This window comes from Bos javanicus, chromosome 10 (assembly GCF_032452875.1).
Source record: "Bos javanicus breed banteng chromosome 10, ARS-OSU_banteng_1.0, whole genome shotgun sequence".
NCBI classification, from domain to species: domain Eukaryota; kingdom Metazoa; phylum Chordata; class Mammalia; order Artiodactyla; family Bovidae; genus Bos; species Bos javanicus.
The window spans coordinates 64,822,147-64,848,957 of record NC_083877.1 but is presented as its reverse complement, the minus strand read 5'-3'; the positions used below and the strand labels follow the sequence as shown (position 1 = coordinate 64,848,957).

The 26,811-nt window shown below is 54.6% G+C and overlaps 2 protein-coding genes across 6 annotated transcripts; one reads left to right on the top strand and one right to left on the bottom strand.

Annotated features, from left to right (window-relative positions):
* Positions 1-3,384: 3,384 nt before the first annotated feature.
* On the bottom strand, positions 3,385-22,793 carry DUOX2 (dual oxidase 2). 3 transcript variants are annotated; one of them, XM_061428890.1, is made up of 34 exons: positions 22,715-22,793; positions 22,265-22,341; positions 21,920-22,009; positions 21,499-21,663; positions 20,688-20,875; positions 20,332-20,533; positions 20,061-20,227; positions 19,635-19,695; positions 19,403-19,499; positions 18,862-18,952; positions 18,483-18,585; positions 17,731-17,894; positions 17,029-17,204; positions 16,691-16,809; positions 16,189-16,326; positions 15,853-15,966; positions 15,461-15,663; positions 14,979-15,164; positions 13,676-13,901; positions 13,503-13,596; positions 11,453-11,640; positions 10,871-10,940; positions 10,353-10,436; positions 9,638-9,816; positions 9,267-9,497; positions 8,982-9,081; positions 8,243-8,292; positions 7,857-7,984; positions 7,449-7,602; positions 5,987-6,219; positions 5,608-5,766; positions 5,310-5,465; positions 5,074-5,202; positions 3,385-4,788 (listed from the first exon to the last, which is right to left on the bottom strand). In XM_061428890.1, the coding sequence occupies exons 2-34, from the start codon at positions 22,332-22,334 to the stop codon at positions 4,666-4,668; spliced, it is 4,638 nt and encodes a 1,545-aa protein (XP_061284874.1). In that variant the 5' UTR covers positions 22,335-22,341; positions 22,715-22,793; the 3' UTR covers positions 3,385-4,665. The 3 variants fall into 3 exon arrangements, with proteins under 3 accessions (XP_061284874.1, XP_061284873.1, XP_061284872.1); XM_061428889.1 differs by lacking the exon at positions 22,715-22,793 and adding an exon at positions 22,528-22,662; XM_061428888.1 differs by lacking the exon at positions 22,715-22,793 and having other exon boundaries at positions 22,265-22,662.
* On the top strand, positions 21,643-26,730 carry DUOXA2 (dual oxidase maturation factor 2). Of its 3 annotated transcripts, XM_061428904.1 has the most exons (7): positions 21,643-21,784; positions 23,319-23,355; positions 24,427-24,484; positions 24,767-24,901; positions 25,157-25,370; positions 25,724-25,938; positions 26,348-26,730. In XM_061428904.1, exons 1-7 carry the CDS (start codon positions 21,732-21,734, stop codon positions 26,539-26,541), a joined length of 906 nt encoding a protein of 301 aa, XP_061284888.1. In that variant the 5' UTR covers positions 21,643-21,731; the 3' UTR covers positions 26,542-26,730. The 3 variants fall into 3 exon arrangements, with proteins under 3 accessions (XP_061284888.1, XP_061284887.1, XP_061284889.1); XM_061428903.1 differs by lacking the exon at positions 21,643-21,784 and having other exon boundaries at positions 22,708-23,355; XM_061428905.1 differs by lacking the exon at positions 21,643-21,784 and having other exon boundaries at positions 22,708-23,355; positions 25,724-26,018; positions 26,348-26,472.
* Positions 26,731-26,811: the final 81 nt, after the last annotated feature.

The following is a 26,811-nucleotide window of genomic DNA, read 5'->3' as shown; positions in this document are numbered from 1 at the left end:
CTTACATGCTTTTGAGAGGCAAAATAAAGTGGTAGTTAAGGGCCTGGTCTCTGGTTAAAACTTCCTGGGCTCAAATCCAGATCTCTCACTCACATATAGGGCAATACAGCAAAAATCAAGTGAATTAGTATGTATAAAGCATTCACCATAGCACTGGGCACACAGCAAGCTCTGTGTGCTTTAATTGTTAAAATCTTATAGTCACCTCAGGAGCCTTTTCTTAATCATCTTATCTAAAGGGGCTCCCTTTAATGATTCACTTTCAGATTATTGTTTTATTATTTTTGAATCTCTTTATCATGATCTGGAATCAAAATTGCCGGGAGAAATATCAATAACCTCAGATACGCAGATGACACCACCCTTATGGCAGAAAGTGAAGAGGAACTAAAAAGCCTCTTGATGAAAGTGAAAGTGGAGAGTGAAAAAGTTGGCTTAAAGCTCAACATTGAAAACGAAGATCATGGCATCCAGTCCCACCATTTCATGGGAAATAGATGGGAAAACAGTGGAAACAGTGTCAGACTTTATTTTTCTGGGCTCCAAAATCACTGTAGATGGTGACTGCAGCCATGAAATGGAAAGACACTTACTCCTTGGAAGGAAAGTTATGACCAACCTAGACAGCATATTCAAAAGCAGAGACATTACTTTGCCAACAAAGGTCCATCTAGTCAAGGCTATGGTTTTTCCTGTGGTCATGTATGGATGTGAGAGTTGGACTGTGAAGAAGGCTGAGCGCCGAAGAATTGACACTTTTGAACTGTGGTGTTGGAGAAGACTCTTGAGAGTCCCTTGGACTGCAAGGAGATCCAACCAGTCCATTCTGAAGGAGATCAGCCCTGGGATTTCTTTGGCAGGAATGATGCTAAAGCTGAAACTCCAGTACTTTGGCCACCTCATGCGAAGAGTTGACTTATTGGAAAAGACTCTGATGCTGGGAGGGATTGGGGGCAGGAGGAGAAGGGGACGACAGAGGATGAGATGGCTGGATGGCATCACTGACTCGATGGACGTGAGTCTGGGTGAACTCCGGGAGTTGGTGATGGACAGGGAGGCCTGGCGTGCTGCAATTCATGGGGTCGCAAAGAGTTGGACACGACTGAGCGACTGATCTGATCTGATCTGATCATGATCTAGGATTATCTTCCTTTTCTTTCTTTCCTTGTTTCTTGTCCATTTGCTCCCATTAACAGAGAAGTTCCATGGGAGCTGAATCTTGCCTGGGACCTAATAAAAGCTCAGCATATATTTGTTGAATTGAATTGAATTTTATCATTGGATTTTCCCCCTTTTATGAAGAGGCAAAATGCACTGAGAGTTCCTTTGTTTGCTCAAGGTCACCCAGCTGGTGACCCAGTTTGACTCAAATCCCTCACTCTTAACGACTATGCTAAATTGGCTCCTCTTATTCAAAAACTCTTGGGGCTTCCCAGGTGGTGCTAGTGGTAAAGAACCTGCCTACTGATGCAGGAGACATAAGAGACATGGGTTCAATCCCTAGGTTGGGAAGATCCCCTGGAGGAGGGCATGACAACCCACTCCAGTATTCTTGCCTAAAGAATCCCATGGACAGAGGAGCCTGACAGGTTACAGCCCATACAGTCGCAGAGAGTCGGACACGACTGAAGCGGTTTAGCATGCACTCAGGCACTCAAAAATGCTTGTGAGTAAGTGGATGGGAAGTGGATGGGAAGGTTGCCACATCTTATCAACTTTCTCCCCTCTCAAATGGTGCTGGGTCTGGAAATATGGGGGGAAAGGCAAAGAGCTAGCCTTCATGTCTTTCTCCTAGAGCTCAGCCTCAGCACCTCCCCACATCTTCATGTACTCCGTTCCCACCTGACCCTGAAGCCCTTTCACCAAATCTCGTCCTCATCCTCTCCATCTCCAGCCCCACTTCCCTCCAATCCCACCCTATTCCTTCTCTACCCCTGTTCCATTCTCCACCCCATTCCCATGCCCAAGGCAGGGCTTGGGCTGGGCTCTGTCCTAGGACCTGAGACCTATATCTGTGACCTGAAGTAGAAAAGATTTGCTTTCTTTCTCAGAGTTGATATAAGATATAAACATGCTTGTTACATTTTGTGAGTCATCCTTCCCTAGTCCTCTTTCTCTGGAAGTTTTGGTGGCCTCCTATGTTTACATATTCTCCAGTGTCTAACCTCTCCCCTACACTCATGATCTCATTTTGCAGTCCGTGATCTCATTATCTCAATCCAAAGGCACATTGCCTGCTTGTTACCTGATCCTGCCTTTCAATTCATTTCCCAAGACTTGGCCTCAAGGTTCCAGGAAGGGTGGGGCCAGTTGAAGTTCTGGAGAATAACCACGCTGAACTTCTATCCTCTCTGCGCATCCTTGACTTCTATCATGCAACATGTGGCTTTCTGGAGACTGGTCAAGGTTAGACAGTAGCCGGATCATATGAATACATGCTTCAGTCTGACGTCTGGAACTTGGCTAGGGTGTGGTATCAGGACTAATGCCAGACAGGCTGGGTGTCACCTGAGGCTACCTAAGATTTTGGTGGCATAGATGTCCCCCTGTCCAGCTGGACAGGCAGTTGCCATTGCCTGGATCCTGGGCAAGAGTGATCACGGAGTCTTCAGCAGACCTTCAGTCAGGCCCAAGCATTAGGGAGGATAAGGCTGAGTAGAGACTATGGACAATCATAACAGCCATGTCAACAACATGTGCTAGCCTCACAAGGATAGGTGAGTTAGGATGAGACAGATAGATATTTTGAATGGTATTTAGAAAGGAATAAGGAAGGCACTGATGGGCCACATTTGGGAATACAGCTAAGGCTGAGACTTAAGGGGCTGGAGTTTGGAATCAATGACTGGTTGTCTACCTGGCGAGGGGCAGGAGGGCTGGAGGCCTATAGGTCTGATGCTGTTAGGAGATAGGTAGGTTAATAATCATCATCCACTGCAATTGTACAATATATTCTCATACATTTCCTCATCTGTGTAATTTTCTGGGCCAGTATCACTATCTGTCTTCCAAATATCTACACAGACATTTTAATACATGAGTAAACAGGCTCAGAGAAGTTACAGGATTTTCTTCTGTAGCTACTTATAAAGGCAGAGTTAGCAGCAGTGTCCAGGTCTCTTGGCCCTGATCTGGTGTCCTTCCAGTTCTCTCAGAGATTCCTTTGGTACATAGGGTAGGGGGCTCAAGCCATTTGACCTGTCAGAAGAGGTAGAATAGAACCAATGGGGAGAGAAGCCTGGGGCGGGAATGTGGAGACGGCCTGAAACTCTCCCTGCCACAGGTCCCGCTGGCTGGAGGACTCTATGACCCAGCAACTCCATTCTGAGATACATACCCTCTTGGGAATGAGTGCATTATGTACACCAAACAATAAGTCATAAGAAAGTTCATAGTAGTTTTATTCATAATTATCAGAAACTAGAAACAATCTAAATGTCTATCGACATAAGACTCCATAAACAAACTGTGGTACATCTCTACAATGGAGCTTGACACAGCATGAGAAAAGAACAAACTACTGATATACACAATAACATGGGTGAATCACAGAGACATTGTTGAGTGAAAGACGCCAGTTTCAAAAGAATACATTCAATATGAACAAATGAATCTGGGGTGATAATATAATTCACATCAGTGGTTGCTACTAAGGGTTGGGGGTGGTGGACTGACAGGGGTACAAAGGAAGTTTCTGGGGTGATGCAAATGTCCTAGATCTTCATCTGGATAGTAGTAGCAACACGTGTTGTACATGGTAGCTTTAAGATTTGTGCACTTTACTATATGTAAATTATACTAAAAAAAATTTTTTTTAATTAAAGCTTAGCTTTTGAGGAATGAGCCATTTGAAGAAGGAAAAGGAAGAGTCTTAAAGAGCGTGGAGGGGATGTCCCAGGTTGGCCCCTGTGGAAGGTGACTGACTGTCCTCATTTGCCTGGAACTGAGGGGTTTCTTAGGACAAGAAACTTTCAGCGCTAAGACTGGGAGAGTCCTGGGCAAACTGGGACAGCTGGTCATCCAACTCCTGTGAAGGTGGGGAGCCAAGAGGGGACTCTGGATGATGTGCAGAGAGGCTGGGCTCCCGTGGTACTGGAGCTGAAGGGCTGCTCCAGCAGGAAGAGATGGGTCTGCCAAGAGGTGAGGGCAGTGGGCAGTGGGCATCACTCAGTGTTCCTGATCCCCTAGGAGCAGGAAGGGCTTTGGGGTAGAGCTGGAGGGCAAAGCCCTCAGAGACTGAACTGAGACAGTTGGGCTGCCAGGTTTAACACTGAAGCTTCTAAGCTGGGTTCTGAGGAGATTTTCTCTTGAGCCTTCTCTTCACACCAGGTACCCTACCCATCCTCCCTCAAATGCCTAGGCCACGAAAACACCAACACTATTCACTGATTTTGTGGAAGGGAAAAAGACATGGGGATCTAGCAGAGAAAAATGCAGTTGTCTCTTCACCTCAGTTATCACAAGGCGGAGACTTCCCCACTTTATCTGCCACAGCCTGCTGTGATGTGAGCTGCAAGTGTCTCTGCTAACTCCTCAGAGCCTGGGACAGATAAGGCAATGAGGGAGAGGCCCTTTCAGCTCTCTGGCTGAGGCCTGAGGTGAATTCTGACAGAAACTGTTGGCAGGGCTGGTCCATGGAGGGACCGGGAACCAGGGAAGGTGGGCTCAGAAGTTCTCATAGTGGTGCACGAAGTGGGCCTGGTCCTGCTGGTTGATGAGCTGACAGGCCTTCTCTACATTCTTGGTCATTCCTGGAGGGCCGCAGCTGAACACCCCGATCTTCCGCACCTATCAAGTGTTGGTGGGGAGACAGCAGTGGTTGCAGAGGAGAGGCCTGTGGCCTTGAGATGCTCACTCCCCAGGAGCTGCTTCCCAAGCCTGACTGGAGTGACCAGGGCATTGACCCCAGGCACTGAGGAGGAGGAGGCTTGAATTGGGGCGGCAGGGGTGGGATTTAAAGCCCTCCTCCAACCCTGGACCCCATCCTGAGGTCCTCTGCTCAGGACACAGCTGCAGGCTCTTCAAGGGCCAGGAAGTCCTGGCAGGGGAAGGATGGTTGGGAGTGGGACTGACCTTTGGGTGGACCTCCTGCAGAGAACTGAAGAAGCGTTCAAAGGGGGGACGGCCAAAGTGGGTGATGGAGCGCAAGCCCGTGAACAGACTCCGGTTCAGCACCTTCTGGAAGTGCCGCTCACAAATGTACTGGGGGAGGGAGCAGAGGAGCAAGGTCACAGCCAGTGCCTTGGCCATCCTGGCTTGCTCGGCCCACCCACATACCCAGAGTTGCCCCCTGGCCGGCCCTGACGCACCAGCATGGTGGTCCTGAGGTCGAACTTCTCAGCCAGCTGGGTGATGTAGATGTGCACGGACACGAGGTCCTGGCAGTCATTCTCCTCCACCTCCCGGATGATGTCAGCCAGCCACTCAAACTGCCGCTGGGTCCGTGTCACCCAGATGAAGTAGATCTGGGGACACATGACTAGGGCTCTGACTCAGCTCAGCTCAAGGAGCCAGGGCTTTTTATCATGCTGCTTTGCTGTGATGTGGGGACACAATCAGGCTGTCTGTCCCTATTTCTTTGAAGAATGGAAGAGAGTAAACACTCACCTTTTTACAGAGCATTTGGCTCCCCAAGGATGACTTGAAGACCAGGTCTTTGAGGATGGAGGCAAAGGGGGTGACCCCAATGCCCCCTCCCACTAGCACTGACACCTCAAACTTATGCCACTCCTGATGGCCCTCTCCAAATGGCCCATCGAGGTACAGCTGCCAACAGAAGAGGAAGATGAGATGAGCCTGGCCCTTCCCAAGCTCTGAGGTTAGATATGTGGGGGAAGAGGGACAGGGAGAACCAGTCTCTTTGAGGAACCCCAGCCCTCTCCCAGTCTGGCTTTACAGTAGCTAAAGCATCTTATCCTGGGGTCAGGAAGGGTGGGGACTTTCTGTCAATGGTAGAGCCCCAAAAAGTGGTCCCAATGGTGGGCACCTTTGGATATTTGGCACAGCTGTCACCCGTTGGAAGTGAGTAGATCTCCCTGAGGCGGGTGGTCCAGGGCCCCGCTACCCGGATGTGCAGGCTAAGCGTCTCCTCGTGGGGCGCTGACGTCAGCGTGAAGGGGTGGTACTCGTTGGTCCCCAGAGCCAGGCAGGCAATCCTCACCCACTGTCCTGACTTGTACTCAAAGCCTTGGGGCCGCTGGAACTCCAGGTGGGTCACTCCTGAGGGTCGTGGGCAGGGAGGGGCAGGGATCAGAGGGCTTGTTCCTGGTACCTGAGAATCAGCAGGTGCCCTGTCCTCATCACTCACCTCAGGCACAGGGAGCAGCCACGTGATCTGACCTAGGAGGGCTTCTGGGTTGGGGGTTGGAGGACCCTTTTATCTGTTTCTTGGGTAACTCAAGAGCTGGGCTTCTCTGCTCCCCTGTTCCAGCCCCTCCCCTCCTCTTTGCTGCTTCCTCCCACTAAGGGCCCAGGCTGACACCACTGTCCTGGATACCAGTGTACTAGGTCAGGGGACCTCAGGCTCCCAAAGTACCACCTCAGTGTTTACCAAATTTCCAGCATGTGAACGTTACCTTTGTGGTGGGACTTATGTGCTCATCCTCCCGCATTATCATTGATCTGATGTTTTTCTTTACATTGATTTATTTTTTCAACTCAGTTTACCTTGAACATTTAGGTCACTGAGGCAGGTGGAAAACCAGTGTCATGTGCTCTATCTAGCTCTAGAGGCCAAGCTCTTAACCATCACCCTACACATCTAAGTGTTATGTGCTCTAAATAGAAAGTACCACATTTTATCACAGTTTAGCTGGATCCTGTTTGTTGCCTGACCACAGCTGAGCCTCAGGCTTGTGCTTTCTTTGTGGAAAAAGGAGATTTGCAAGTACTGGAGGGTGCAAAAGGCATGTGAAGACCATGCTGAGACTTTGCTCTTAAGTAATCTTGATCGATATAAAGTTGAACGAGGTTAACTTTCTTACTATGTGAGTTCTGAGGGTCAGCCAGCCCCACAACCCTTAAATATCTTCCATCACCCTCTGTGTTGATGTGAATCCCTGCTCTGGCCAGCACTGACTCTCAACAGACTCTTGTGGTCTGGACCATTTGTCTGTCTCTGAAGAGGGGTTTTTCCGAATGAAGAAATGGGAGAGAGATGTTCGGTTCCCTGCCCTGCTCCCAGGCCACGCATGTTCTGGTCTTTCTCGTCCTTAAACCCCTCTGAATGCCTTTCAACTGGCTCTTTTCAATAGTCACCTCTCGTTGTGTGCAAGTCCTGGAAACTAAGTCCAGACTTTCTGGGGGCTGCAGTTCCATCAGGAAAGCCGTAGGGCTCCCCAGAGGGTCTCAGAAACAACAATGGGGTGAGGAGGCCTGGAAAGCTGTCTCCCCACATCCCATGAGTTGACCTCCCATGCTCCCCACCTGAGGTCAGGCCAGCTTGGTACCTGAAGGCAGCAGCTGCGCCTTCACCACGCCAATCTCCACCTTCTTCCGGCTCAGGCTCACCAGCTTGTCCCCCATGTAGATAAGTGCTGGGACCAGGAAGTAGATGTGGAAACGGGGCAGCTGGATCAGGGCAAAGCTGCCGTGGATGATGAGCTGAAGACATGGCCAGTTAGTACAGCTCAGGCCCAGCCGACCAGCCCCTTTTCTGCACCCACCTTACCCAGACACTTCCTGCCCCAGCCCTGGGCCTGGGTTGAGTGCATGGGGCTGGCACAACTTCACAGACTGTGGCCTCAGATCTCAGGGCCTCAGTCTAAGCTCTTGAGTCCAATTCAGCCTTCTCCCTCCCCACATCATGATGCTCATCTCTGCCCTGTGGCCTGGCCCTACCCAGAGAAGTCCCTCACCAGCACATAGAGCAGGATGTAGAGGTGGTGGGTCAACCAGAAGCCCCGGAAGCTGCGGCGTCGGAAGTGGTGGGAAGCAAAGACGTACATGATGGCAAGAACCAGGAGCAGGAGCACCCCTGTCATACCTGGGGGCAGCGGAGACAGGGTCAGACAGTCCGGGTCTCAGGGCCTCAGCCTAGGCTGAGAGTAGCAGAGAGCATGTCCCCATTCTGCTTAACTAAACAGCTGGAACAGCTTAACTAAAGAAGCTGGAACTAAAGCTTGTCCTGGAGCCTTCAAAGGGAAACTGTCAACACTATAGACAAGTGTGTATTCATAGGAAGATGAGGACAAAATCAGAAGTCCTCAGAACCCCCAGACCCCACATACCATCTACTCTTTACCTGGGACTGTCTGGAAGAACCACCAGTAGAACTTCTGGGGAAGCTTGGACCTGTAGGGCAAAGACACCCAGAACCTCAGGCTGGGGCAGGAAGAGCTCCACCACTGTTGCAATGTGACTCTGTTCCTGATGGCCTTGAATACAGAGGTTCCTGGGCTTCTACCCAGACGACCAGGGATCCTTCCAAAGAACATGGGCCCCAGCCTCCTGTGTTCTACTCTCTGATCTCAAAGCAGTTCTTCTTCCTGTGTAATCTTGAATTCCCCTACTGCAGCTAACCTTTGCTTTCTTGAGTGCCTGGTTCATATTCTGTAAGCTCCATGAGGCTCTATGCTCTATCACTAGGCTCAAACAATGCCAGGCACAGAGTCAGTGCTCAAGAAATACTTGTTGAATGACTGCATGTATCTTGGCATTCTTACTCTCTGGCTCCAGGATGGACACATAGACATGTTTCCTAAATGTTTGCCCAGTAAATGGATGGCAGGCTGAGAAAGCAAGCTGTGTGTCAGGTACACATGGGAAAGAGTATCCAACTTCATCTCCCAAAGTCCTTTCCTGGCAAGTCATGGCCAGCTTCCTTCCTGAGGGCAAGGAAGTCATCTCTCGGCTTCCTCAGGATACTAACTTCTCACTCTCACTCAGTGAAAGAGTGGAGAGTCTAGGGCCATCTACCTCTTTTCTGTTGTACCCTTAGGCCTTCCCCAGAATTCCCAAGGGGGGTCCTCCCCAGAACTGACCCATCATTCACAAAGACGCTGGGAAAGATGCAGGCCAGCAGACTGAGGGGGCTGACTGAGAAGATATAGACATTCACCACGTGGCCAGCGCTGTGCAAAACTGAAAGAGACAGATCCCATTAGAGATGCCTCCCACGGCCAACCCTAACTAACTCCAGCCCTGGGGAGACAGGAGGCACAGGGAGGAGAGAAGGAAGTACAAGTAGCTCCAGTGTCCCCACTGTCTCCCCCACAGCTAGACCCAGGGGCCTGCAGCCATGGCAAGCATGCCCAGCTGCCACATACTGGCCAGGACCACAGCGGCCATGGCGATCCAGCGATGGAAGTCCACGGCAGCATCAAAGGGCACGTAGCGGTTGAGGAAGGTCTCTCTCAGGAAGGTGATGAGGTTGCGGCACATGGTGAGCAGGATGTAGGAGAACATGAAGGAGACACTGGCCGCCGTGCCCCGTGACAGGATGATGCCCACAAAGGTGGTCTGTGCAATGCCCGAGGGTGGCGAGGCAAAGGCGTAGTCTGGGGGTAGAATTGGGGTGGAACAGCACAGTACAGAGGCCTGAGTCAGAACACCTGGGTCCCCCAGGCCAGACGCTGAGGCTCGGGAAAAACAACCAGAAGGCTCTCACACCTCCCCTCCTGCAACTTGAAACTCTTACAGTAAGCGCGCTCCACAAACAGTCCGGCACAGATGGCTGAGAAGACAGCCACGCACATGATGTGCCGCCGGTAGTTCTCCACGAAGCGCTTGTACTGCTGCAGCTTCTGAGCCAGGAAGCCCCGCTGCATCTTCTCCTGCAGCGCCTCCGTGTACAGCCGGGGAGGGGGCACCCCTGCCCTGCAGCAATGGGAGGCAGGTAGCCTGAGCTCAGTGCATCCTGGCCTCCCCTAAGTGCCACCTTATAAAGGAGACCTGGTGCTCTGGCAGCAGTCAGGATGGGCCGCAATAGATGAAAGAAAAAGCTTCTGGGGGGTGATTCCCACTCTCCCAAGCCGTTACCACTCATCTTGACTTGCCCTGTCCACCCACTCTTCCATCTCCCCACTACTCCATCTCCACTTCCTCCTGTCTGTCCTTTCTGTCTCTCCTCCTGCTCCCTGCCCAGGCCTCACTGCTGCACCCAAACCAGGCAGGAGCCAGGGGACCCCTCCCTGCCATCTTGGTGTTGCATCGAGTGCCAGGCCCCTGGCCTAAAGAGTAGGGTGCAGAAGTTGGAAGAGGTTGAAGAGTCATTCGACTTAACAGCCTGCCAGCCAGGTCAGGGACATGTGGAATGAGTCTCAGGATGGTCTCTTGTGGGTGGAGGTGGGCAGACCAAGACTCCGAGACTTCTCCCCATGTCTTCATGGATCAAGGTTCTAGAAAACACTCACTTTTTGCCAAACCTCTTCTTCAGCCCAGGGCCTCCTAATTCCGGGGCTTTCGAGGCAGGGAGCCCCACTCCCTGAGGGCAAGAACTGAGGAAAGAAAAATGGGGCTCATGATCCCCTTGTCTTTGCAGGCAGGAGAAGAACTGCCACGTCAGGGTTGAGGGTGGGCTGGGAGGGGGTAGATCCTGGGATTCATTTCCGTCCACAGATCCTGCCCATAAAACTGATCAGAGAGGAGTCTGGCAGAAGGCAGGACCGAAGGAATGGATATGGTCAGGTCATCTGTTCTGTGTGAAGATTGTGTCCTGGAGGGGCAGAAAGAGCCAGGCTCCTGAACAGTAAATGGGTATGTGGGTATGTGTGTGATGCAGCTGGAATACAGACTCAGAACAACTGTGCATTAAGAGCTACTTTCAGAGGGCAAATGTCTGGCCCAGGGGCTGATCTCACCAGCCCTACTTGCTTCGTTTCCCTGCAGGGGACCCAGTCAGGACACCTCCCCATGCCCCATTCCCGCTCACCGTTCCTCAGAAGTCCGAGTGATGAATGACACTCGAGAGCTGATGTTTGGTTTAAAAATGTCTCCAACACCTGGAGAGGAGAACAAGAAGCTGGACAGGCTTCCCCAAGAGTGCGGGGAGGTGACCGTCCTAGGATGGCTACAGGGCAGTGGCTTGGTCACATCCCCATACCCTCTCCAGCCTTGCTCCCCTCACTGCCCACATGGAGCACCCACACAAGGTGGCTGCTGCTAGACAATGTGGCAACTTCGTGCAATTAGGAAAAGGGTCCCCCTCCAGGTGGACGCAGCCCTGCAGATTGTTTGTATACAGAAAATGGGGGCTCATCCTCTGGCCAGATTCACCCCAGATCAATGTGTGTGGCTGGTGTGCAGCATGTAGGCTAGATTTCTGCCTGCCCTGACCCCTCCATGGGCACCTTTGTGTACAAATTGCACAACTGTAGGTGACACCCTTGATTATACATGCCTGGCTCTGTACTAGGCACCAAAGACTAAGAGAGAAGTAAGACCTGAGTGCTATGCACCAGGAACTCACATTTTGAAGATACGCCCATCCCTGACGCCTTCCAAACTTACACACCTCCTCCTCCACCTCTGACACAGAGCTGCGTTCGGCGGAGCTCACTGTCGTGGTCCCGCAGCATGAAGTGGAAGTCCTCCCACGTCAGCTCCTGCTTGTCCTGGAAGCCTGACTCTCGGAACATGGACTCCACCACCTCGGCCAGCTGGGTCTTGGTCAGGCAGTTGTTGGAGATCTCAATGAAGGACCTGGGTCGGGGGGTGGGGGGAACCCAAGAAGAAAGCAGCCTGTCACCCAGCCAGGTCAGGTTTAGGCAGGCAGGTGCTGGGTGGGGCGGGCCCCAGACTATCTAGTGTGGTTACCAGTGACCCAGGAAATGGCGCCGAGAAGGTGTTCATCCAGCCTGCTGCTGACGCTAAGCTGGGTGGGGTGGCCACGGCCCGAAAGGCAGAACAAAACTGAAAGTGACCTTGACCAGTCACTTAGAGAAAGCAGCCCTCAAACAGGGGATAAATGTCCACTGAGCGTAGGAACATGTCCAGGTGTGCCACAGCCCACTCAAGTGGCAGGCTCTCTCGTGTTGATAACTCCCACACCCATGCCGGGCACCCCATTCATGGTTAAGTGGGGGCACAGACAGTTGGGAGTTGAGGGAGGAGATGTAGCCACAGTGGCTTCTGCTTCCTTGTGCCAACACCCCAGGACGCAGGCAGAAGTGTCTCTACACCCAACGTGACAGCATCTACAATGGCCATACTTTTTTCTTAGGTGCGCTTTCGACACAAGCAAACACATGTGCACATTTGTGTTGAGTCCAGCAGAAAAAAAGCTTTGCCTGCATGACACAGCAAACAACTGCCATCACATTAAAAAAATATATCATCCCACTTGCTCAGGGTGAGACTGAGCCAGAGCCACGCTGACCACAGGATGAGGAGGTGGGAGCTTAGCCCCCAGGCGCAGAAAGCCTCTCCCAGAGGGTCCTGCAGCAGCATACCCAGCGAGGGACAACTGCAATCAGCTTCACCCTAGCCCTTTCAGAAGCCCACGTCCAGTTGTTGTATCTATCCTGCAAGAGAGGTGGCAGTGAAGGGGATCACGGAAAGCAATGAGTAAGGTTTGCAGGGATAGAAAAGTTAAAAGGATCTGAGCTGTTTTTTGCATTCTGTTTATTCATTTGCTCATTTGTCTCATCTGATTCAGTTGCCTATGCATCAAATGCCTGCTATGTGCCAATCAGTGTGGAGAAGGTGGATGAGATATGAACGCTGTCCTTGTAGAGCTGCAGGAAGCTGTGTTACTGGAGCACTGTCTCCAGGAATAAGACGTCTGTGAGCCCCAAACTGGTCTTTATTGGCACACTACAACCAGAGATGGCTTAAGAAGCAGGAAGAGAGAAAGTTTGAAATATAGAACAACATTCCATTTTTCTCCTCCTGCCTGTCCTGGTGATTAACATTGGCAGTGACGAAGGGCATCTGTCCTCCAGGATTCATGCTCTCACTGTGTAAAGCACAGCCTTAGAAGAATCAGCCAAGACCTGACTTCCCTGGTGGTCCAGTGGATAAGAATCCGCCTGCCAGTGCAGGGGACATGGGTTCAATCCCTGGTCCAGGAATGCCCCACATGACTTGGGGCAACTAAAGCCGGTGTGCCACAACTACTGAGCCCACTTGTCTAGAGCCTGCACTCCACAACAGGAGTGTAGCCCCTGCTCGCCGCAACTAGAGAAAGCCCACATACAGCAACGAAACCCAGCGCAACCAAAATAAGAAAAAAGTTTTTAAAAAGAAGAAGAGTTAGCAAAGACCTGACAGCATCCAAAAGAGGCTGGTTGGCTTTGTTACTGGTCATCTTGGTGTTGTTTGTGTTTTTTCACTTGGGAGAATTTTCTGGCTGGTGTTGACTGAAGAAACAGACCCTTCTGGGGGCAGGGGCCTGGCCAGATAAACTTTGAAGCTGGATGCTCTGGGCATCTAGGATGCAGTACCTAGGCCACCTCTCAATGCAGACGGCCACATAACCTCCTCACCTACCCTCCTCTGACCTGACCTGTTTTCCTGTTTAAAATACCAAGACGTCTCAGGACTGGAGGGGGCCCACCCCATACCGCATCATGGTGAAGAACTCGTCCTTGGAGAGGAAGCCATTGCCATCAAGGTCATACATGGTGAACATCAGGCGGGACTTGTCCTCTGGGGAGCCTGGGAAGAGACAGGGGGATCCCTGTCACCTCTCTGCTGAAAGATACTTGGCACCTGGGATGGTCCACCATCCCCTCACCTTTCATGAAGACCACCAGGACGTCCAGGAACTCCCGGAAGGACAGGTACCCGTTGCCGTCTTTGTCGGCCAGAGAAAACATGGACTCCACAAACATGTCCTGGGGCTTGAGGCCCAGGGACTCGGCAAACTCAGCCCGGCTCAGCTCACAGGTCAGGGCCTCCCGCACCTTCTGCGATGAGTCCAGGAGCAGGGTTCCTGCATCCACCTGGTTGATGTCCAGCACCTGTACTTGGACAGCAGCAGAGGGAGGGAGAGGAAGAGTTGAGGCCTGGGCTGGAAGCAGTTCAGTGACCCCTCTCATCTCCCAAAGTCTGGATCAGAAAGGTGAGCCCTGGTGGTCGCTCATTTCTGCTCTCCTGCAGAGGGGAGACTAGCAGGGGATGAGGTGGGAGCAAGGAGGGACAGTGTTTGGGAATGCCAAGTGAAAGAGCCTACACCGGTGACAGAAACTGCAGCAGACATGAATGGAAGGCAGGAAGGGGCTAAAGATATGCTCTTTTGTCAGTTCAGACAGGGTTGCCATGTGCCTGATTTTAAAAGTCACATACATGTAACTTACTGTGGTTTAGTGGCTAAGTCATGTCTAACTTTTTTGCGACCCCATGGACTGTAGCCCACCAGGCTCCTCTGTCCATGGGATTTCCCAGGCAAGAATACTGGAGTGGGTTGTCATTTCCTTCTCCAAGGGATTTTCCTGACCCAGGGATTGAAACTGCATCTCCTGCATTGGCAGGTAGATTCTTTACCATTGAACCACCAAGGAAGCCCATATATGTAACTTCCATGCATTACATGCAATCATGTACCCAGCACTAGGGCTAAACATTGTACATAGAACAGTGTTTATCAAACTTTAGAGTGAATCAGAATCCTCTGGAGGGCTTGTGGGTCCCAGCTTCAGAGTTCCTGATTTCCTAGGTCTGGGGGAAGGGCCTGAGGACTTGAATTTCTAACGAATTCCCAGATGAGGCTGTTACTGTTGGTCCGGGGAGCACACTTTGAAGACCACAAACGTAGACTATGTTTCTGAATCCTCATAACCCAAGGGGATGGATCCTATTTTAATCACTCTTTTATAGACGAGGAAACTGAAATCAGAGCAGAGGCGATGTAATTTGCCTAAGGTGATGCCCTAGTGAGTAGCAAAACCTGGGTTCCAGCAGGGCTGTCTGTTTCCAGCCCTCAGGACAGAAGCTCAGTTCACCCTAGATAGGGTACTGTCCAGCCCAGGTTGGACAGTTGGGTAGTTTTCCTCCTACCCCTGGGCCCCTTCTGCTTCCAAAAAGCCTGGTCACAGCACCTGGGCAAAAAGGTGTCTGAAGAAAATCTCCAGGATGCGTTGCCGCTGCTCTTTGGTCACAGCTTTCCTGAACAGCTCATACTCGCTCATCTCAGCCATGTCCAGGCCCAGAGCCCAGTTCTCACAGAAGCCCCGCAGATGCTGCACGAAGGCACCCCGCTCCTCCTGGGAGTTAAACAGCAGCACCTGGCAGAAGGAAGGCCGTGCCAATGCTCAAGCTCCTGGCTCAGCCTCCCCTCAGAGGTCCTTGGGTTGGGGGAAGGAAACTAAAAGGCTCCCATTCCAACCCGGCTAGGGCCCGGTGAGTGGCCCAAGGGGATCAAAGGGAGAGTTGGGTGGGGACCTTGGAAACCAGTGCCTCCTCCCAGTGTCAGCCCTCACAGACGAGCCCTGCAGCTGAGGACACAGTGACCTGAGGGGACTCGCCGTAGAAGGGAAATGGGCGAGGGCAGCCCAGGCTGGGGAGGCTGGCTGGGCCATACCAGATCATACTCCTTGGGGATCTTGAGCAGCAGGGTGCGGCATCTGCGGTTGCTGGACAGGATGAGGTTGACCTGTTGTGGGGGCTGCAGCTGGATGGTGCGGAGCACAGAGAGCCGCCGGTCCACAACCTGCAGCCGCCGGTCTGGGAGCAGCTGGATGGTGACTGGATAGCTCCTCTCCCGGGGGCCCGGCCACTCCATCGCTAGGGAAGGGACGACGGGCAGGGCAGAGCGTTTCAGCAGAGCTTCCCAGGCCCCGGCCCTCAGGCCAGTTCCAGTCTGAGCCAGCACCCTGAAGCCTGGCTTTCTCCCCACATCTGTAAGCTGGTTCTTTCACAGCACCCCGCACCTTCGGTTCTCTTCCCGCTTCCCTCCCCTTGGCCCCATCTCACCTGACACTCCATCACTGGCTGGTTCCTTCTTCACACTCTCTTTGCCTCTCCTTTGGAGCTTCTTGCGCTCTCGGCCCCGGAAATAGGCCACAACCCCAGAGATAAGCAGGCTCACTGAAGGGGGTCAGAAGGAGCCAGTGGGGAGAGGAACCCCTCACCTGTGGGTTTTCCAAGGCCCTGGCTGCTGCCCCTCCCTTCCTAAGGCATCCTGAGGCTGGCTTCAAATGAACTCAGGCCTGAACCCTACAGGTCAGTCAGTAACAAGGGGTGGGGACAGTCTGTGGAGAGGAGGGGAGCTGAGAGAAGAGACATGGCTGAGGGGGCTGAAGGGCTTACCTAGTGGAAGACAGCACAAAGCCACGATGGTGATGCCAAAGCCAGGACCACTGCCCTCGAAGTAATGAATCTCGGTCAGGGGCACACAGGGGGGCAGGTCTCCGGCTGTGAGCTGTTGGGGCTGAGGGCAGGGTGCACCTGAGGGAGAAGCACAGAAGGTCTCAAGGCCTGAGCGTCCCACTCCTTGGCCAGGCATCCTTCCCCTCTTCTCCTGTAAAGGGCCAGGTACTGGTCCCTCCCAGATCCACCTCCCTGGAACTTGTTCCCCTCAAAAGTTCCTCTTCCACATCCCACCTCTCAGCATCACCCCAACCCGACCACAAGGTACAGCCTGCAAACCAGTCTAGTCTCTACTGGGGGAGGCACCTAATGCAGGCCTCCCAGACCAACACAGAGGGAACTGCCTGGTGCCTAGCCCCTGAGACAGCACCAAGTGACCCCCCCACACACAACCTCTGCCCCTTCTCTGCCACCATTGCTTGAGCTCTCCCAGGCCACCCACCATCCTGCCAAATAAAGACATTGGGCTGCAGGGTGTCAGGGTCCACATTGGTGACAGCCACCACCACGTCCCGAAGAGTGGTGCTTCTAATTTCTGCAATTTCATCTGGAGAGAAGAGCCTAAGGTGGGGAAAGCCAGGAATTGTTTGGGATGAGAAGGGATCACAGGTCTCCAGCAAACTCGGGCCTGGGAACCCAGATGAGAAAAATAGACCCAGAGGGGTGGGGAGGGAGTTGTGGGTCAGCTGGGAGTCAAGGGCCCATGGAGGCCATTCACAGGCAGAGGGTCTGGGGTCCAGGCCAAGACAGAGTCTGAGGCAGGAGCCAGGCAGGCCTTACCCATTCCTGCTGTTCTCAAACCAGTAGCGGTCGCCATCCCGCAGTCGCACAAACTGATCAAGGACGATGGTGCTGAAGAGGGGTCCAGGGTCCCCGTGGCTCTCCAGGAGCCCCCCAGGGAGTAACTCCAGCCGGGACAGGTCCTGGTTGTACAGGGCCGCTGTGGCCTCCAGCACCTGGGGCACCACAGGAGGTGAGGAGTATGTGAGCATACGTGTGTGGTTTTGTGTTAGGAGGGTGGCCACTACTGCCCCATCCCTCAAACATGGGACCCCATCCGCGGTCTGGCTTGCTGCTTAGCCCTGAGAGAGTTTCCTCTTTCTAGGCAGCCCCCTCAAGTGGTGACAAGTCTGGTGGGAGGACCAGTGTGTCACCACCCAGACTGTCTCCAGTGACCAGCAGCTTCAGGGTCATCCATCTCATGGGGCAAGACCCTGCAGGAACAGGACAATGGCTCCCCACCCAGGGGTCATTCTGCAGAAATGGTACAGAGTAGCGGTGAGGATACTCTGGAATCAGATGCCTGAATTTGAATCCTGCCTCCGAGATGGACTTAACAATTATGTCATCGGTAAAATGGGGACAATGATGGTGTCTACTCTATAATGTTCTTCACACAGATTAAATGGGTTACACATGTAAAGGACTTAGTATCACCTCAAGAAAGCTTTAGTTGCCATTATTATCATCACTATTTCTGACCTGAGGGTCCACGTTGGGGTTGAGGTCACTCCAGTTCCCCGGGGTATTCAGCCCCAAGGCCTGCAGGGCTTGGCTATAGCTGGGCAGCCCCATGTCTCGGCCACGTTGGATGCTGCTGGCCACGTAGTCAGTGCGAGAGAACTTGCCAGGGCCAGGCCAATAATCTAAGGAGGAGAGAGGACCTGGCTCTAGGCTGTCCTCCTAACCCTTCTTTACCCAGCAGCCTTGAATTGGGCTGTTGGCATTACCCATATCCAGCACATGTCAATGTCACCATTTGTGACCAGGAGCAATTTTTCTCAAAAAACTCTTCCCTTAAGACTCAGGATGGTTCTAGTCACCAAATCCCCCATCCTACCTCCTTAACCTCAAGATGGTGCTGGACAAGCTACCCCCTACATACTCAGATGTAGGTAATTTAGAATACAGTTATTTTCCTCTAATTTTTTCTAATGGCTGCTGTGTGTGTGTTCTTACATTGTAGGTACCCTAGGCCTGCTGCTGCTGCTAAGTCACTTCAGTCGTGTCCGACTCTGTGTGACCCCATAGACGGCAGCCCACCAGGCTCCCCCATCCCTGGGATTCTCCAGGCAAGAACACTGGAGTGGGTTGCCATTTCCTTCTCCAATGCATGAAAGTGAAAAGTGAAAGTGAAGTCGCTCAGTCATGTCCGACTCCCTGGTGACTAACCCAGAAGGGTCCCCAGGCTCACGGGCCTCTGGGCCCTCATCCCTTCTACTTCCAGTGCTTACCCCTCAGATCTTCCACCACAATATTGTCCTCTAGCTCTGAGATCTGGGAGGCCATTCCCAGCAGCAGCTGATTCACTGCCTGAGAGCTGTTCAGATTGGGAGTCTGGAAAGAAACAGCATACTCAAGGTAGGTCCTCAGGCTCCTTCCCAGTGCGGGGTCCCCCTCACCCAGACCACTGCAGCATCCCAGGACAAAGGGCCCTTGGCCAGGCCTAGAGACTGTTGAACTGCTGTTCCCAGATAATTTTCTGATTACTCTACCTTCATCTCCCACCACCCTGAGGCAGCAACACCTATGAACTGGAATTGTTGCTTTTCCCAGCCTGTGTGACAAGACTGACCTTGACCCACCTTCCCTTGTCCCTGACCCCAAGCTGACCTCCCGAATCCAGTAGCTGTTGCAGACTCTGAGAGCTGGGGAGCTGCCAAAACTCTCATTCAGGACCATCTGGAAATGACAACTGGCATTTCTGAAATGGGGAATCAAGGATGCGGTAAGAGAATTCAAGGAAGAGGCTGGGGTGGGGCTGATGTGGGGTGAGGCATTCAGAGGCCATTTGGTGAGTACTAAGGGGTGTCCTCTGAACTTCCTTGACTGCAGCAGGGATTTGGCAATCAGTGTGGACTGAAGGTAGAGGTTGCTCTTTGTCCACACAGGGTAGGAAGGGAAGGAGGGAAGAGAGTTACACAGCTGCTGGACAAATCCTGCTCTCAGCAACTGAAGTTAAGCTGTTAGGAGGAAATGGAGAAACCTCCCTGTTAAGACTGGACTCCTACCCCAGGGTTCTGTTTCAGGGGACCAAATTCCGCTTCTCTTTCCCCATGAAACTGTGGGGGTGGGGTATATGAAAGGTCCCAGGCCCCAAGGCCACTGCATCTTCACCTCTCCCAGTGTGCTGCTCAGCCAGACCTTCCCTCACCTCATGTAGACGCCAGGGGGCACCATGGTGGAGAAGAACTGCTCAGAGGCAGCCAGGAACTCCGGGGAGATGCTGGGGTCCAGGAAAGGGCGATACTCTGTCCACAGGGGTAGTAAGAAAAACAGGCTCCTTACCCTCACATACTCTCATCACAAGAACCCACCAGTTTTCTTTGTCCTATGGATCTTAATCACCCCCCTCCCCTAACCCCCTCAACCCAAGTGTTCCTCACCTGTGTAATTTGGAGGTGTTTGCTGCAGGAAGCTGGGCAGCCACTCATACATGGCGATGTTCTGAGGGTCAAGAGAGGGGAAAGGGGAGGCCAGCGCTGGAGCAGCCAGGCCACGAGGGATCTGAGCTCAAGGAAGGCTTAGGAGGGAGATAAGGACCAGGCAGGGACAGTCACAGGAGACACTCTCAGACAGGAGAGGTGCGGAGGTTCCTGTTCCCCACAAGCAACCAGGGCAGGTGGGTGGGGAGCGGGCTGCGAAATAATAATCAGAAAACCTCCTGCGTGAGGAGCGCTTTGCCTGCTTATCACCCTCAGGGGCTTTTCCTAGATGGCAGCTCTCTGGGCAGGGGGGTGGTGGTTTCTGGCGGGGTCGTCCAGGACCGAGGGCTCTGGAGTCTCCCGGGGACCAGGCCATGGGGAACCCACCTGGTAGGTGGCGATGACCCTCTTGCGCGCGTGCTGGAACAGCTCCTCGTCCCCCCAGAGCGGGTACCGCCGGGCCAGCTTCTGCGCCCACAGGTTGTGATAGCGGAACCAGAGCAGACCCAGCGCCTGCAGGAAGGGGTCGCGGTTCCCTCGCTCGGCCCCGAAGGCTGCAAGTGCCGCGGGAAAGCAGGGAGGAGATGAGCGCGGGCTGGACCGCGGGGCACCCCTCGCCGTCCCTCGACCGCGCCCCGCCCGGCCCCCGCCGCCTCACCGTATAGCCCCCGCGGCCCGCGGCGGCCAGTGGTGGGATCTGGCGGCATCCACATGAGCAGCGGGGCCTGCGCGGCCCGCGGGAAGGCGGGGTCGGGCCCCGACGCCAGCTGCCCCCCGGAGAAGCTCCGCAGCTCGTCGCTCCAGGAGTGCGAGGAGCCATAGATGGCGCTGCCGTCCAGCCAGCCGGTCACCTCGTTGGTCTGCGGGGACGGCGGGAGGCTGAGCCGGGGGTCGGGCGGCCAGGCGGGTCCGGGAGGGGTGAGGGCCCGCGGCTTTGTGGGTGCGGCGGGATGGGATCCTCTCTGCGGTTGCCTCAGGTCCCGCCAGCCCCACACCCCCGCCTGCTGCGCTCACCAGGTCCCGGGGGTTGCTGGGGCTCTGTCCGGTCTCGGGGTCCCAGTGACTCCTCTGGAAGGGCAGGACCACGTCCCCGCTGTGGTCGCGGTCGAACACGGGGTCTCCGGGCGGGATGTGGATGTTAAGGAACTCGGCTGGGCAGCCAGACTTTTCCACACTGACCAGGTCGGACAGCACGTGGTAGCCTGCGGTCGTGGGGTTCAATCTGGTAAGAATCGCTATTCCCCACCTCCAGGGAGCCTAAAGACAGATGTTCCAATTCAAGCGCCGCTCCACCAGCTCTAAAACTTTCTTCTAATCTGTAAAGTGGGGTTATAGTACCCTCCTCGCCCACCCCCATCACGTCGTGGTGAGAATCAAAATAATACAATAAATATAAGGGCTCCCCGGAGCCAGTCCCCATCTCCTAACAGATCGTGCCTCCCCCTCCCTCTCCGGGGGTAAAGAAGTTAATCCTCACATTGGGAGGAGAGGGGCGGCAGGGGACCTAGCTCCAAGGAGCTACAGGGAAGGCTAGTGGCACTCCTGGGTTGGAGTAAGGGGTAAGAGAAAGATTAGGAGAGCAAAATACCAGCTGGTCAACACCCTCAAATCCGTCCAAGACGAAGAAAGGCTCCAAGTGTAGCCTGAGGGGATGGGCTGGGGGGCGGTGGGGACGGTGAGGACGGTGAGGACGGTGAGGACGTGGTTTGAAGTCTTGGGTCGGTGTCCTTTGGACTTGCAGAGCGGCCTCAGGGCCCATCTCCTTAGGCGCTGAGCTAAGCGCCAGGTCAACCCTCACCGGAACTGTTCTCCCATTTGCCCTCACCGAAGAAGACCCCCAGGACCGTGCGATTGCGGCCGGACGGCCTCCCGGAGCTGCCCCGCGTGGCGGCGTTGCTGAGTCTGCGCGGATTGGGCAGCAGCGGCTCCTCGAGAGCCTGATATACGCCGTCCGCGTAGTTGGCCGGTACAAGGCGCTGCAGTCGGGAGCCTGTGGGAAGCAGGGAGCCGGGCTCTGTCAGAACACGCCGTTCCCAACAAGCCCTTGAATCTCGCCCTATGCCTCCCTCCAACCCCCACTCGACCGACGAGACCCCTTCTTCAGCCTTCAGGTGTGTATAGGAGCTGGCCGCGCAGGCAGCGGGCCGGCTGGCTGGCGCGCTCCCTTCCCGCCGGCTTCTCCGCGCCGGTTCTCCCGTACCCCTGCCTTCCACTAGCCGTTCCCCACCCCAGGCCGCAGGACGCACCCGCAGCGCCACGCTCGTGGTGCCTCAGGTTGTTGAACCAGCCGTCATAGCGCTGCACTTCCCAGGTCAGTGAGAGTGAGTCCTGGCCACCTGTGGGTCAGAGAGTGGTCCGCTCACTGCTAGCTTTCCTGCGACCCCTGGGGGACCCGATGGCCTCGGTCCGCCAGCTGAGGGCCCCCAACCCGACCCAAGTGGAGATGCTCCCGCGGCCTCTAGGCTGCGCCGGGAAGTTTCCCATCTCGCTGAGCCGCGAGGCGATCTCACCCCATTTTCCAGCCCCAGGAAGCCTCTTGCCTGCACCAATCCCTTCCTCAACTCCCAAGGGAACTAGCGCCTTGTACTTACCCGTTGGATCCAGGAGTAGAGACAGCAGAACTCCCAGGAACACAAGTACCTCTGGCCTTGCGCGGAGCATGTTGACCCTGAGACCAGCGGGGTGGGAGGTGGTCCGTGAGGAACACAGAGCCAGCCTTTCCCACCGCTGACAGTTGGCGCGAGCTGTGTCCACCCCCATTTCTGGAGCGAAGCTTTTAGAAGTATCGCCAAGGACCCACACCCAGAGGGCACTTTTTTAAGGGCACAAGCCTCTCATATCCCTCAGTGAATACCTGTCCATGGACACTGAGGGATGGGAAGATCAAGTCCCAAGTACCGGTCCAACCTCTGGCTTAGGGACCCCGTCGGTCAGAAGTCTTTTTCTTGGAATCTTTGCCTCTCTGCTCTGCTTCCTGCCTCTCCCCACTTCCTCCCTTCCCCGCTCCGCAGATCCTCAGCCACCCCCGGCTTCACTCTCACCCTGCTCTCTGGATCCTCTGAGGCCAGCTGTGCAGGTGTTCCACTTAGGCTAGACCAGCGCCAGATGTGAGCATCTGGACTGGGCCGCTCCCTCTTGCTAGGCGGGTGGGGCTCCTCTCATTTGCATAATGACCTCCGCCTCTTATTTGCATGATCTTTTCCCTCCCGGACCCAGCAGCGAAGTCCCGACAGCGCTCAGCGCTCGGCCCACGCTGCTATAAAAGGGGTTTCAGGTCCCATGCGACTTCCAAACGCAGAGCGAACCCTCAGACCCCGCTCTCCCACTTACCTAACTCGATATCGGCCAATCCAGAGCGCCTGAGAGCAGTTAGCTGCTGGCTTCCTTAAAGGGGAGCAGAGACGTTCAGACTTGACTTGTCCATTGGGTCCAGTGCTCCCACGCAGGGGACAGAGTAAAGGGAAGTGGGACCTGGACTCGGAGGCCAGTGATTGCTCTCCCCGCTGGAACACACCCAGCTCAGCCGGGCTGCAGCATGACTCTGTGGAATGGTGTGCTGCCCTTCTACCCTCAGCCCCGGCATGCCGCCGGCCTCAGTGTCCCGCTACTCATCGTCATTCTCGTGTTCTTGGTCTTGGCCGCCAGCTTCCTGCTCATCTTACCCGGGATTCGTGGCCACTCGGTAAGGGGGTAGTAGAAGCTCTGGTCTGGGGGATGGAGGGCATCTTGGATAGCTTGTCTCTGGAGAACCAGGACAGGTAGGAGGGCAGCAGGGTCTTTCATGAAGAGTCAGGCTGAAGCACAATGAACCAGACAAACACAGGGGAGCACACCAGTAGTCTGGTCCAGTGTGCACCCCTTCCCAAAAACAGGGAGAGAGCCTCTGCAGGACATTCAGAGAGGACCCCCTAGCTGGAACATTCAGGAGGCTGCTGCAGAGAGTAGGTGTCCAGTCTGGTAATCTTGGGGTCAGTTCAAGGCTTCACCTGCTGCAGGGACCTCCTCCTCTCCCCAGGCTGCACCTCCACTCCCTTTCCACCCCCTTCCTGACCTCCGGGTGATGACCTTCTGGCTAAGAGGACAGAAAACAGCAACTCAGACTGCTGTGTTTCGCCTCTGCACTTGGTTGTCGTGTGTCCCCATCCTAAAGCAATTTCTTCAAAGTTGTGGTAAACTAGGCACTTTTTCTTAGATTTCCTCCTTTCCCAGAACCTAAGTTGTGTGTTTCTCAAGGTTCCCCAGGTCTTGTGTTGGTTTTCTGGGAAACTGGCATGCCTAGTAATATCTGAGATGTAGTGTCTCACCTCCTCTACCTGGTGACCAGACCCTGAGGCCTCCCTCTCCTGAGGGAGGTGACCCCTGCCTGCCTAGCACTTCTGGACTCACTGAGCCTCACCATGGCAGTGCGCCGAGCAGGAAGCAGCACCAGGAGTAGGAACCAGATAGCCAGAGAAGAAAGGGGATGGGGGTGGTGGGAGAGCATAAGGTAGAGACAGCCCAGTGGCAGGGTGGACTGGGAAATGGGGCTAGGGAGGTAGAAACACGCAGCCAGAATACATCAGACATGCCGATGGTTCAGAGGCACTTGCATGACTTGACTTCAGCCTTTAAAGGTCAAGAATGTAACTAGGAAAGGTGGGCAAGAGAGGGAAGTTGCAGAGGCACTAAAGGCCAGGGCAGCGTGGGGTCAAGGGAGGTCTGCGGGAATCTGGTCAGGCAGTACCCAGACCTGACCCAGTGTGTGCTCCTGCAGCGATGGTTCTGGTTGGTGAGAGTTCTTCTCAGCCTGTTCATAGGAGCAGAAATTGTGGGTGAGTGTGTCATGCAGTGGATGGGGAGAGGACCTGGGGTGAGGAAGGGGGTGGCCAGAGGACGCTTGGGCAAGTGGAGAACTTCGGTTGGTTTCCCACTCCCTCTTCCCGTTCTCTTTCTAGTGCCCGGGCTTCCACCCTTACCGTATATATGGATTGGGCTCTAGACGCCCCCCACCCAACACCCGCCAACTCTGTGCACCGTTTCCCACTCACCCAATTAAACGTTCCCAATCTTCTCCCTGACCTTTCCCCGCCCCCACCGTGTGCGTCTCCCCACAGCCGCGCACTTCAGCGCAGAATGGTCAGTCGGCAGCGTTAGCACCAAAACATCCTACAAGGCCTTCAGCGTGGAACGCGTCCGAGCCCACGTCGGTCTGCATGTGGGCCTGGAGGGCGTTAATATCACACTCACAGGTGAGGGGGCTGCGGCTATGTGAGCTCCTGGGGTTGGCAGACAGACACCATGGGTCGGGGGAGGATGGCAGGAGCAGCTGGGGGAACTGTGAGGACAGATTCCACAAGTTCAAATAGCTTCTGGCCCTCACTGATTTGTGTTTTCCTCAACCGCTGCCAAACCCATTTCTCTCGGAGTCTCACTTTCCCAACTGAATCCGCTTAGTCGCCGGGTCCTAGCTGTACGCAGCCGGGTGACCTCGCCGCCATCCGCAGGGAACCCAGTGCAGCAGCTGAACGAGACCATCGACTACAATGAGCAGTTCATCTGGCGGTTTGGCCAAAACTATGCAGGGGCGTACGCGGAGGCCCTGGAGAGGGGGCTGCCGTACCCGGTTCTCTATCTGGCGGAGAAGTTCACTCCGAGCAGCCCCTGTGGGGTTTACCGCCAATACCGCCTGGCGGGACACTACGCCTCGGCCACTCTATGGTGAGAAGACACAGCGTCTGTGTGTTTGTATGTGGCAGAGGTGGGGTGGGGTGGCGTGGGGTGGGGTGGGGGCGCGTGAGCCGGGGGATGTGAGTTCCCGCTGCAGCCCGACGCGCTTGGGGTGAGAATCGCAGCCTCGGGGGCAGATAGTTACGACGTTGGTACCGATCGCCGGAATCCGAAGAGAACCAGAAACGGCTAAACGCCGGCTACTCCCCTCCGGTGTTTCCCTGCGCCTCTGCCATCCCAGCCCCGGGCTTTGATTCTGGGTTGGGATGTAGAGCCAGCGAGCCCTTGGGAAGCCGGGCGTGGTGGAGGACCAGGCTCACAGCGCCACCGCCCACTCCCCGCAGGGTGGCCTTCTGCTTCTGGCTCCTCTCCAACATGCTGCTCTCCATGCCGGTTCCGCACTACGGAGGCCTGACTCTCCTCATCACTGGCGCCTTCGCGCTCTTCTCGGTGTTCGCCTTCGCCTCTATCTCCAGCGTGCCTCTCTGCCAGCTCCGCGTCGGCTCCTCCGAGCTCACCACTCACTATGGCGCAGCCTTTTGGATCACTCTGGCCACTGGTGAGGACCAAGGGAACACGCCCCCGGTGGCTGGGAGCGGGGACGCGATTTATACCAGCGTGCGCTTTCCAGTTTGCATAGTGAGTTCACATAAATTATCTGATCTGTCCCGCTGAATAGTTCGTAGACGCGGACATTGTTACACCTATTTTGCAGATGAGGGAGGGGAACGGAGTTCGGAAGGGTTCCTTCGGTTTCTTACCCACTGAGCATAGAACCCGCGTATCATGTATCCATACTAGAGATCTTTCTGCGGGTTGTGTGTGTGTGTGTGTATGTGTCTGTGTATGTGTGTGTCTGGGGAGGAAATGCAGATACTTCTAATAGATGGAGATGGGGAGGCCGGGCTCTGAAGCCCTAACAGCCCCCTTTACCCACCCCCAACCCCGCCCCGACTGCGCTATCGCAGGCGTCCTGTGCCTCCTCCTCGGAGCCGCGGTGTTGAGTCTGCACTACGCTCGGCCCAGCGCTCTTCGCCTCTTCTTGGAAGGAAGTGTCAACGACCTCGAAAGTCCGACGAAGGGGAGCTCGCCTCTCATCCTCAGCAACCCACTGCATAAGCAGTTCAGGACCTCGGACTTAACCATCAGTACTAACCTGTGAAAGGACTCAACGTCGGACTCCTACTCTGCCTTGGTCCCCGCGCAGGCCGGGATGCGGTGCCCGCCGAGCGGAGGAGCTCCGGGAGCGCGGTGGGAGAGGCCGGTGGCCTCAGATGTGACCCCCGCTCCGGGGAAAGAGTCTCCCAGGGTGAGCTGGAAATACATTCTTTCTCTTTTTGTTTTCTAGAAACTATCCCTCATTATCTTCCCCGGCTTTTCATGGCTTTCCTGGCATACGAGACTTCCCTAGGTTGGAGGTAGTCTAGTACAC

What these genes read in the sequence shown, in the direction of transcription:
- DUOX2 (XM_061428888.1), bottom strand. Translation starts at nt 22,433, where the DNA reads ATGGGGGTGGACACAGCTCGCGCCAACTGTCAGCGGTGGGAAAGGCTG. An exon ending in TTTGAGAACAGCAGGAATGG is followed by an intron (nt 16,810 to 17,028) that starts GTAAGGCCTGCC and finishes TCCCCACCTTAG; the next exon opens with GCTCTTCTCTCCAGATGAAA. An exon ending in ACCTCAGGACCACCATGCTG is followed by an intron (nt 5,203 to 5,309) that starts GTGCGTCAGGGC and finishes TCCCTCCCCCAG; the next exon opens with TACATTTGTGAGCGGCACTT.
- DUOXA2 (XM_061428903.1), top strand. Translation starts at nt 23,209, where the DNA reads ATGACTCTGTGGAATGGTGTGCTGCCCTTCTACCCTCAGCCCCGGCAT. An exon ending in CATAGGAGCAGAAATTGTGG is followed by an intron (nt 24,485 to 24,766) that starts GTGAGTGTGTCA and finishes GTCTCCCCACAG; the next exon opens with CCGCGCACTTCAGCGCAGAA. An exon ending in TACGCCTCGGCCACTCTATG is followed by an intron (nt 25,371 to 25,723) that starts GTGAGAAGACAC and finishes CACTCCCCGCAG; the next exon opens with GGTGGCCTTCTGCTTCTGGC.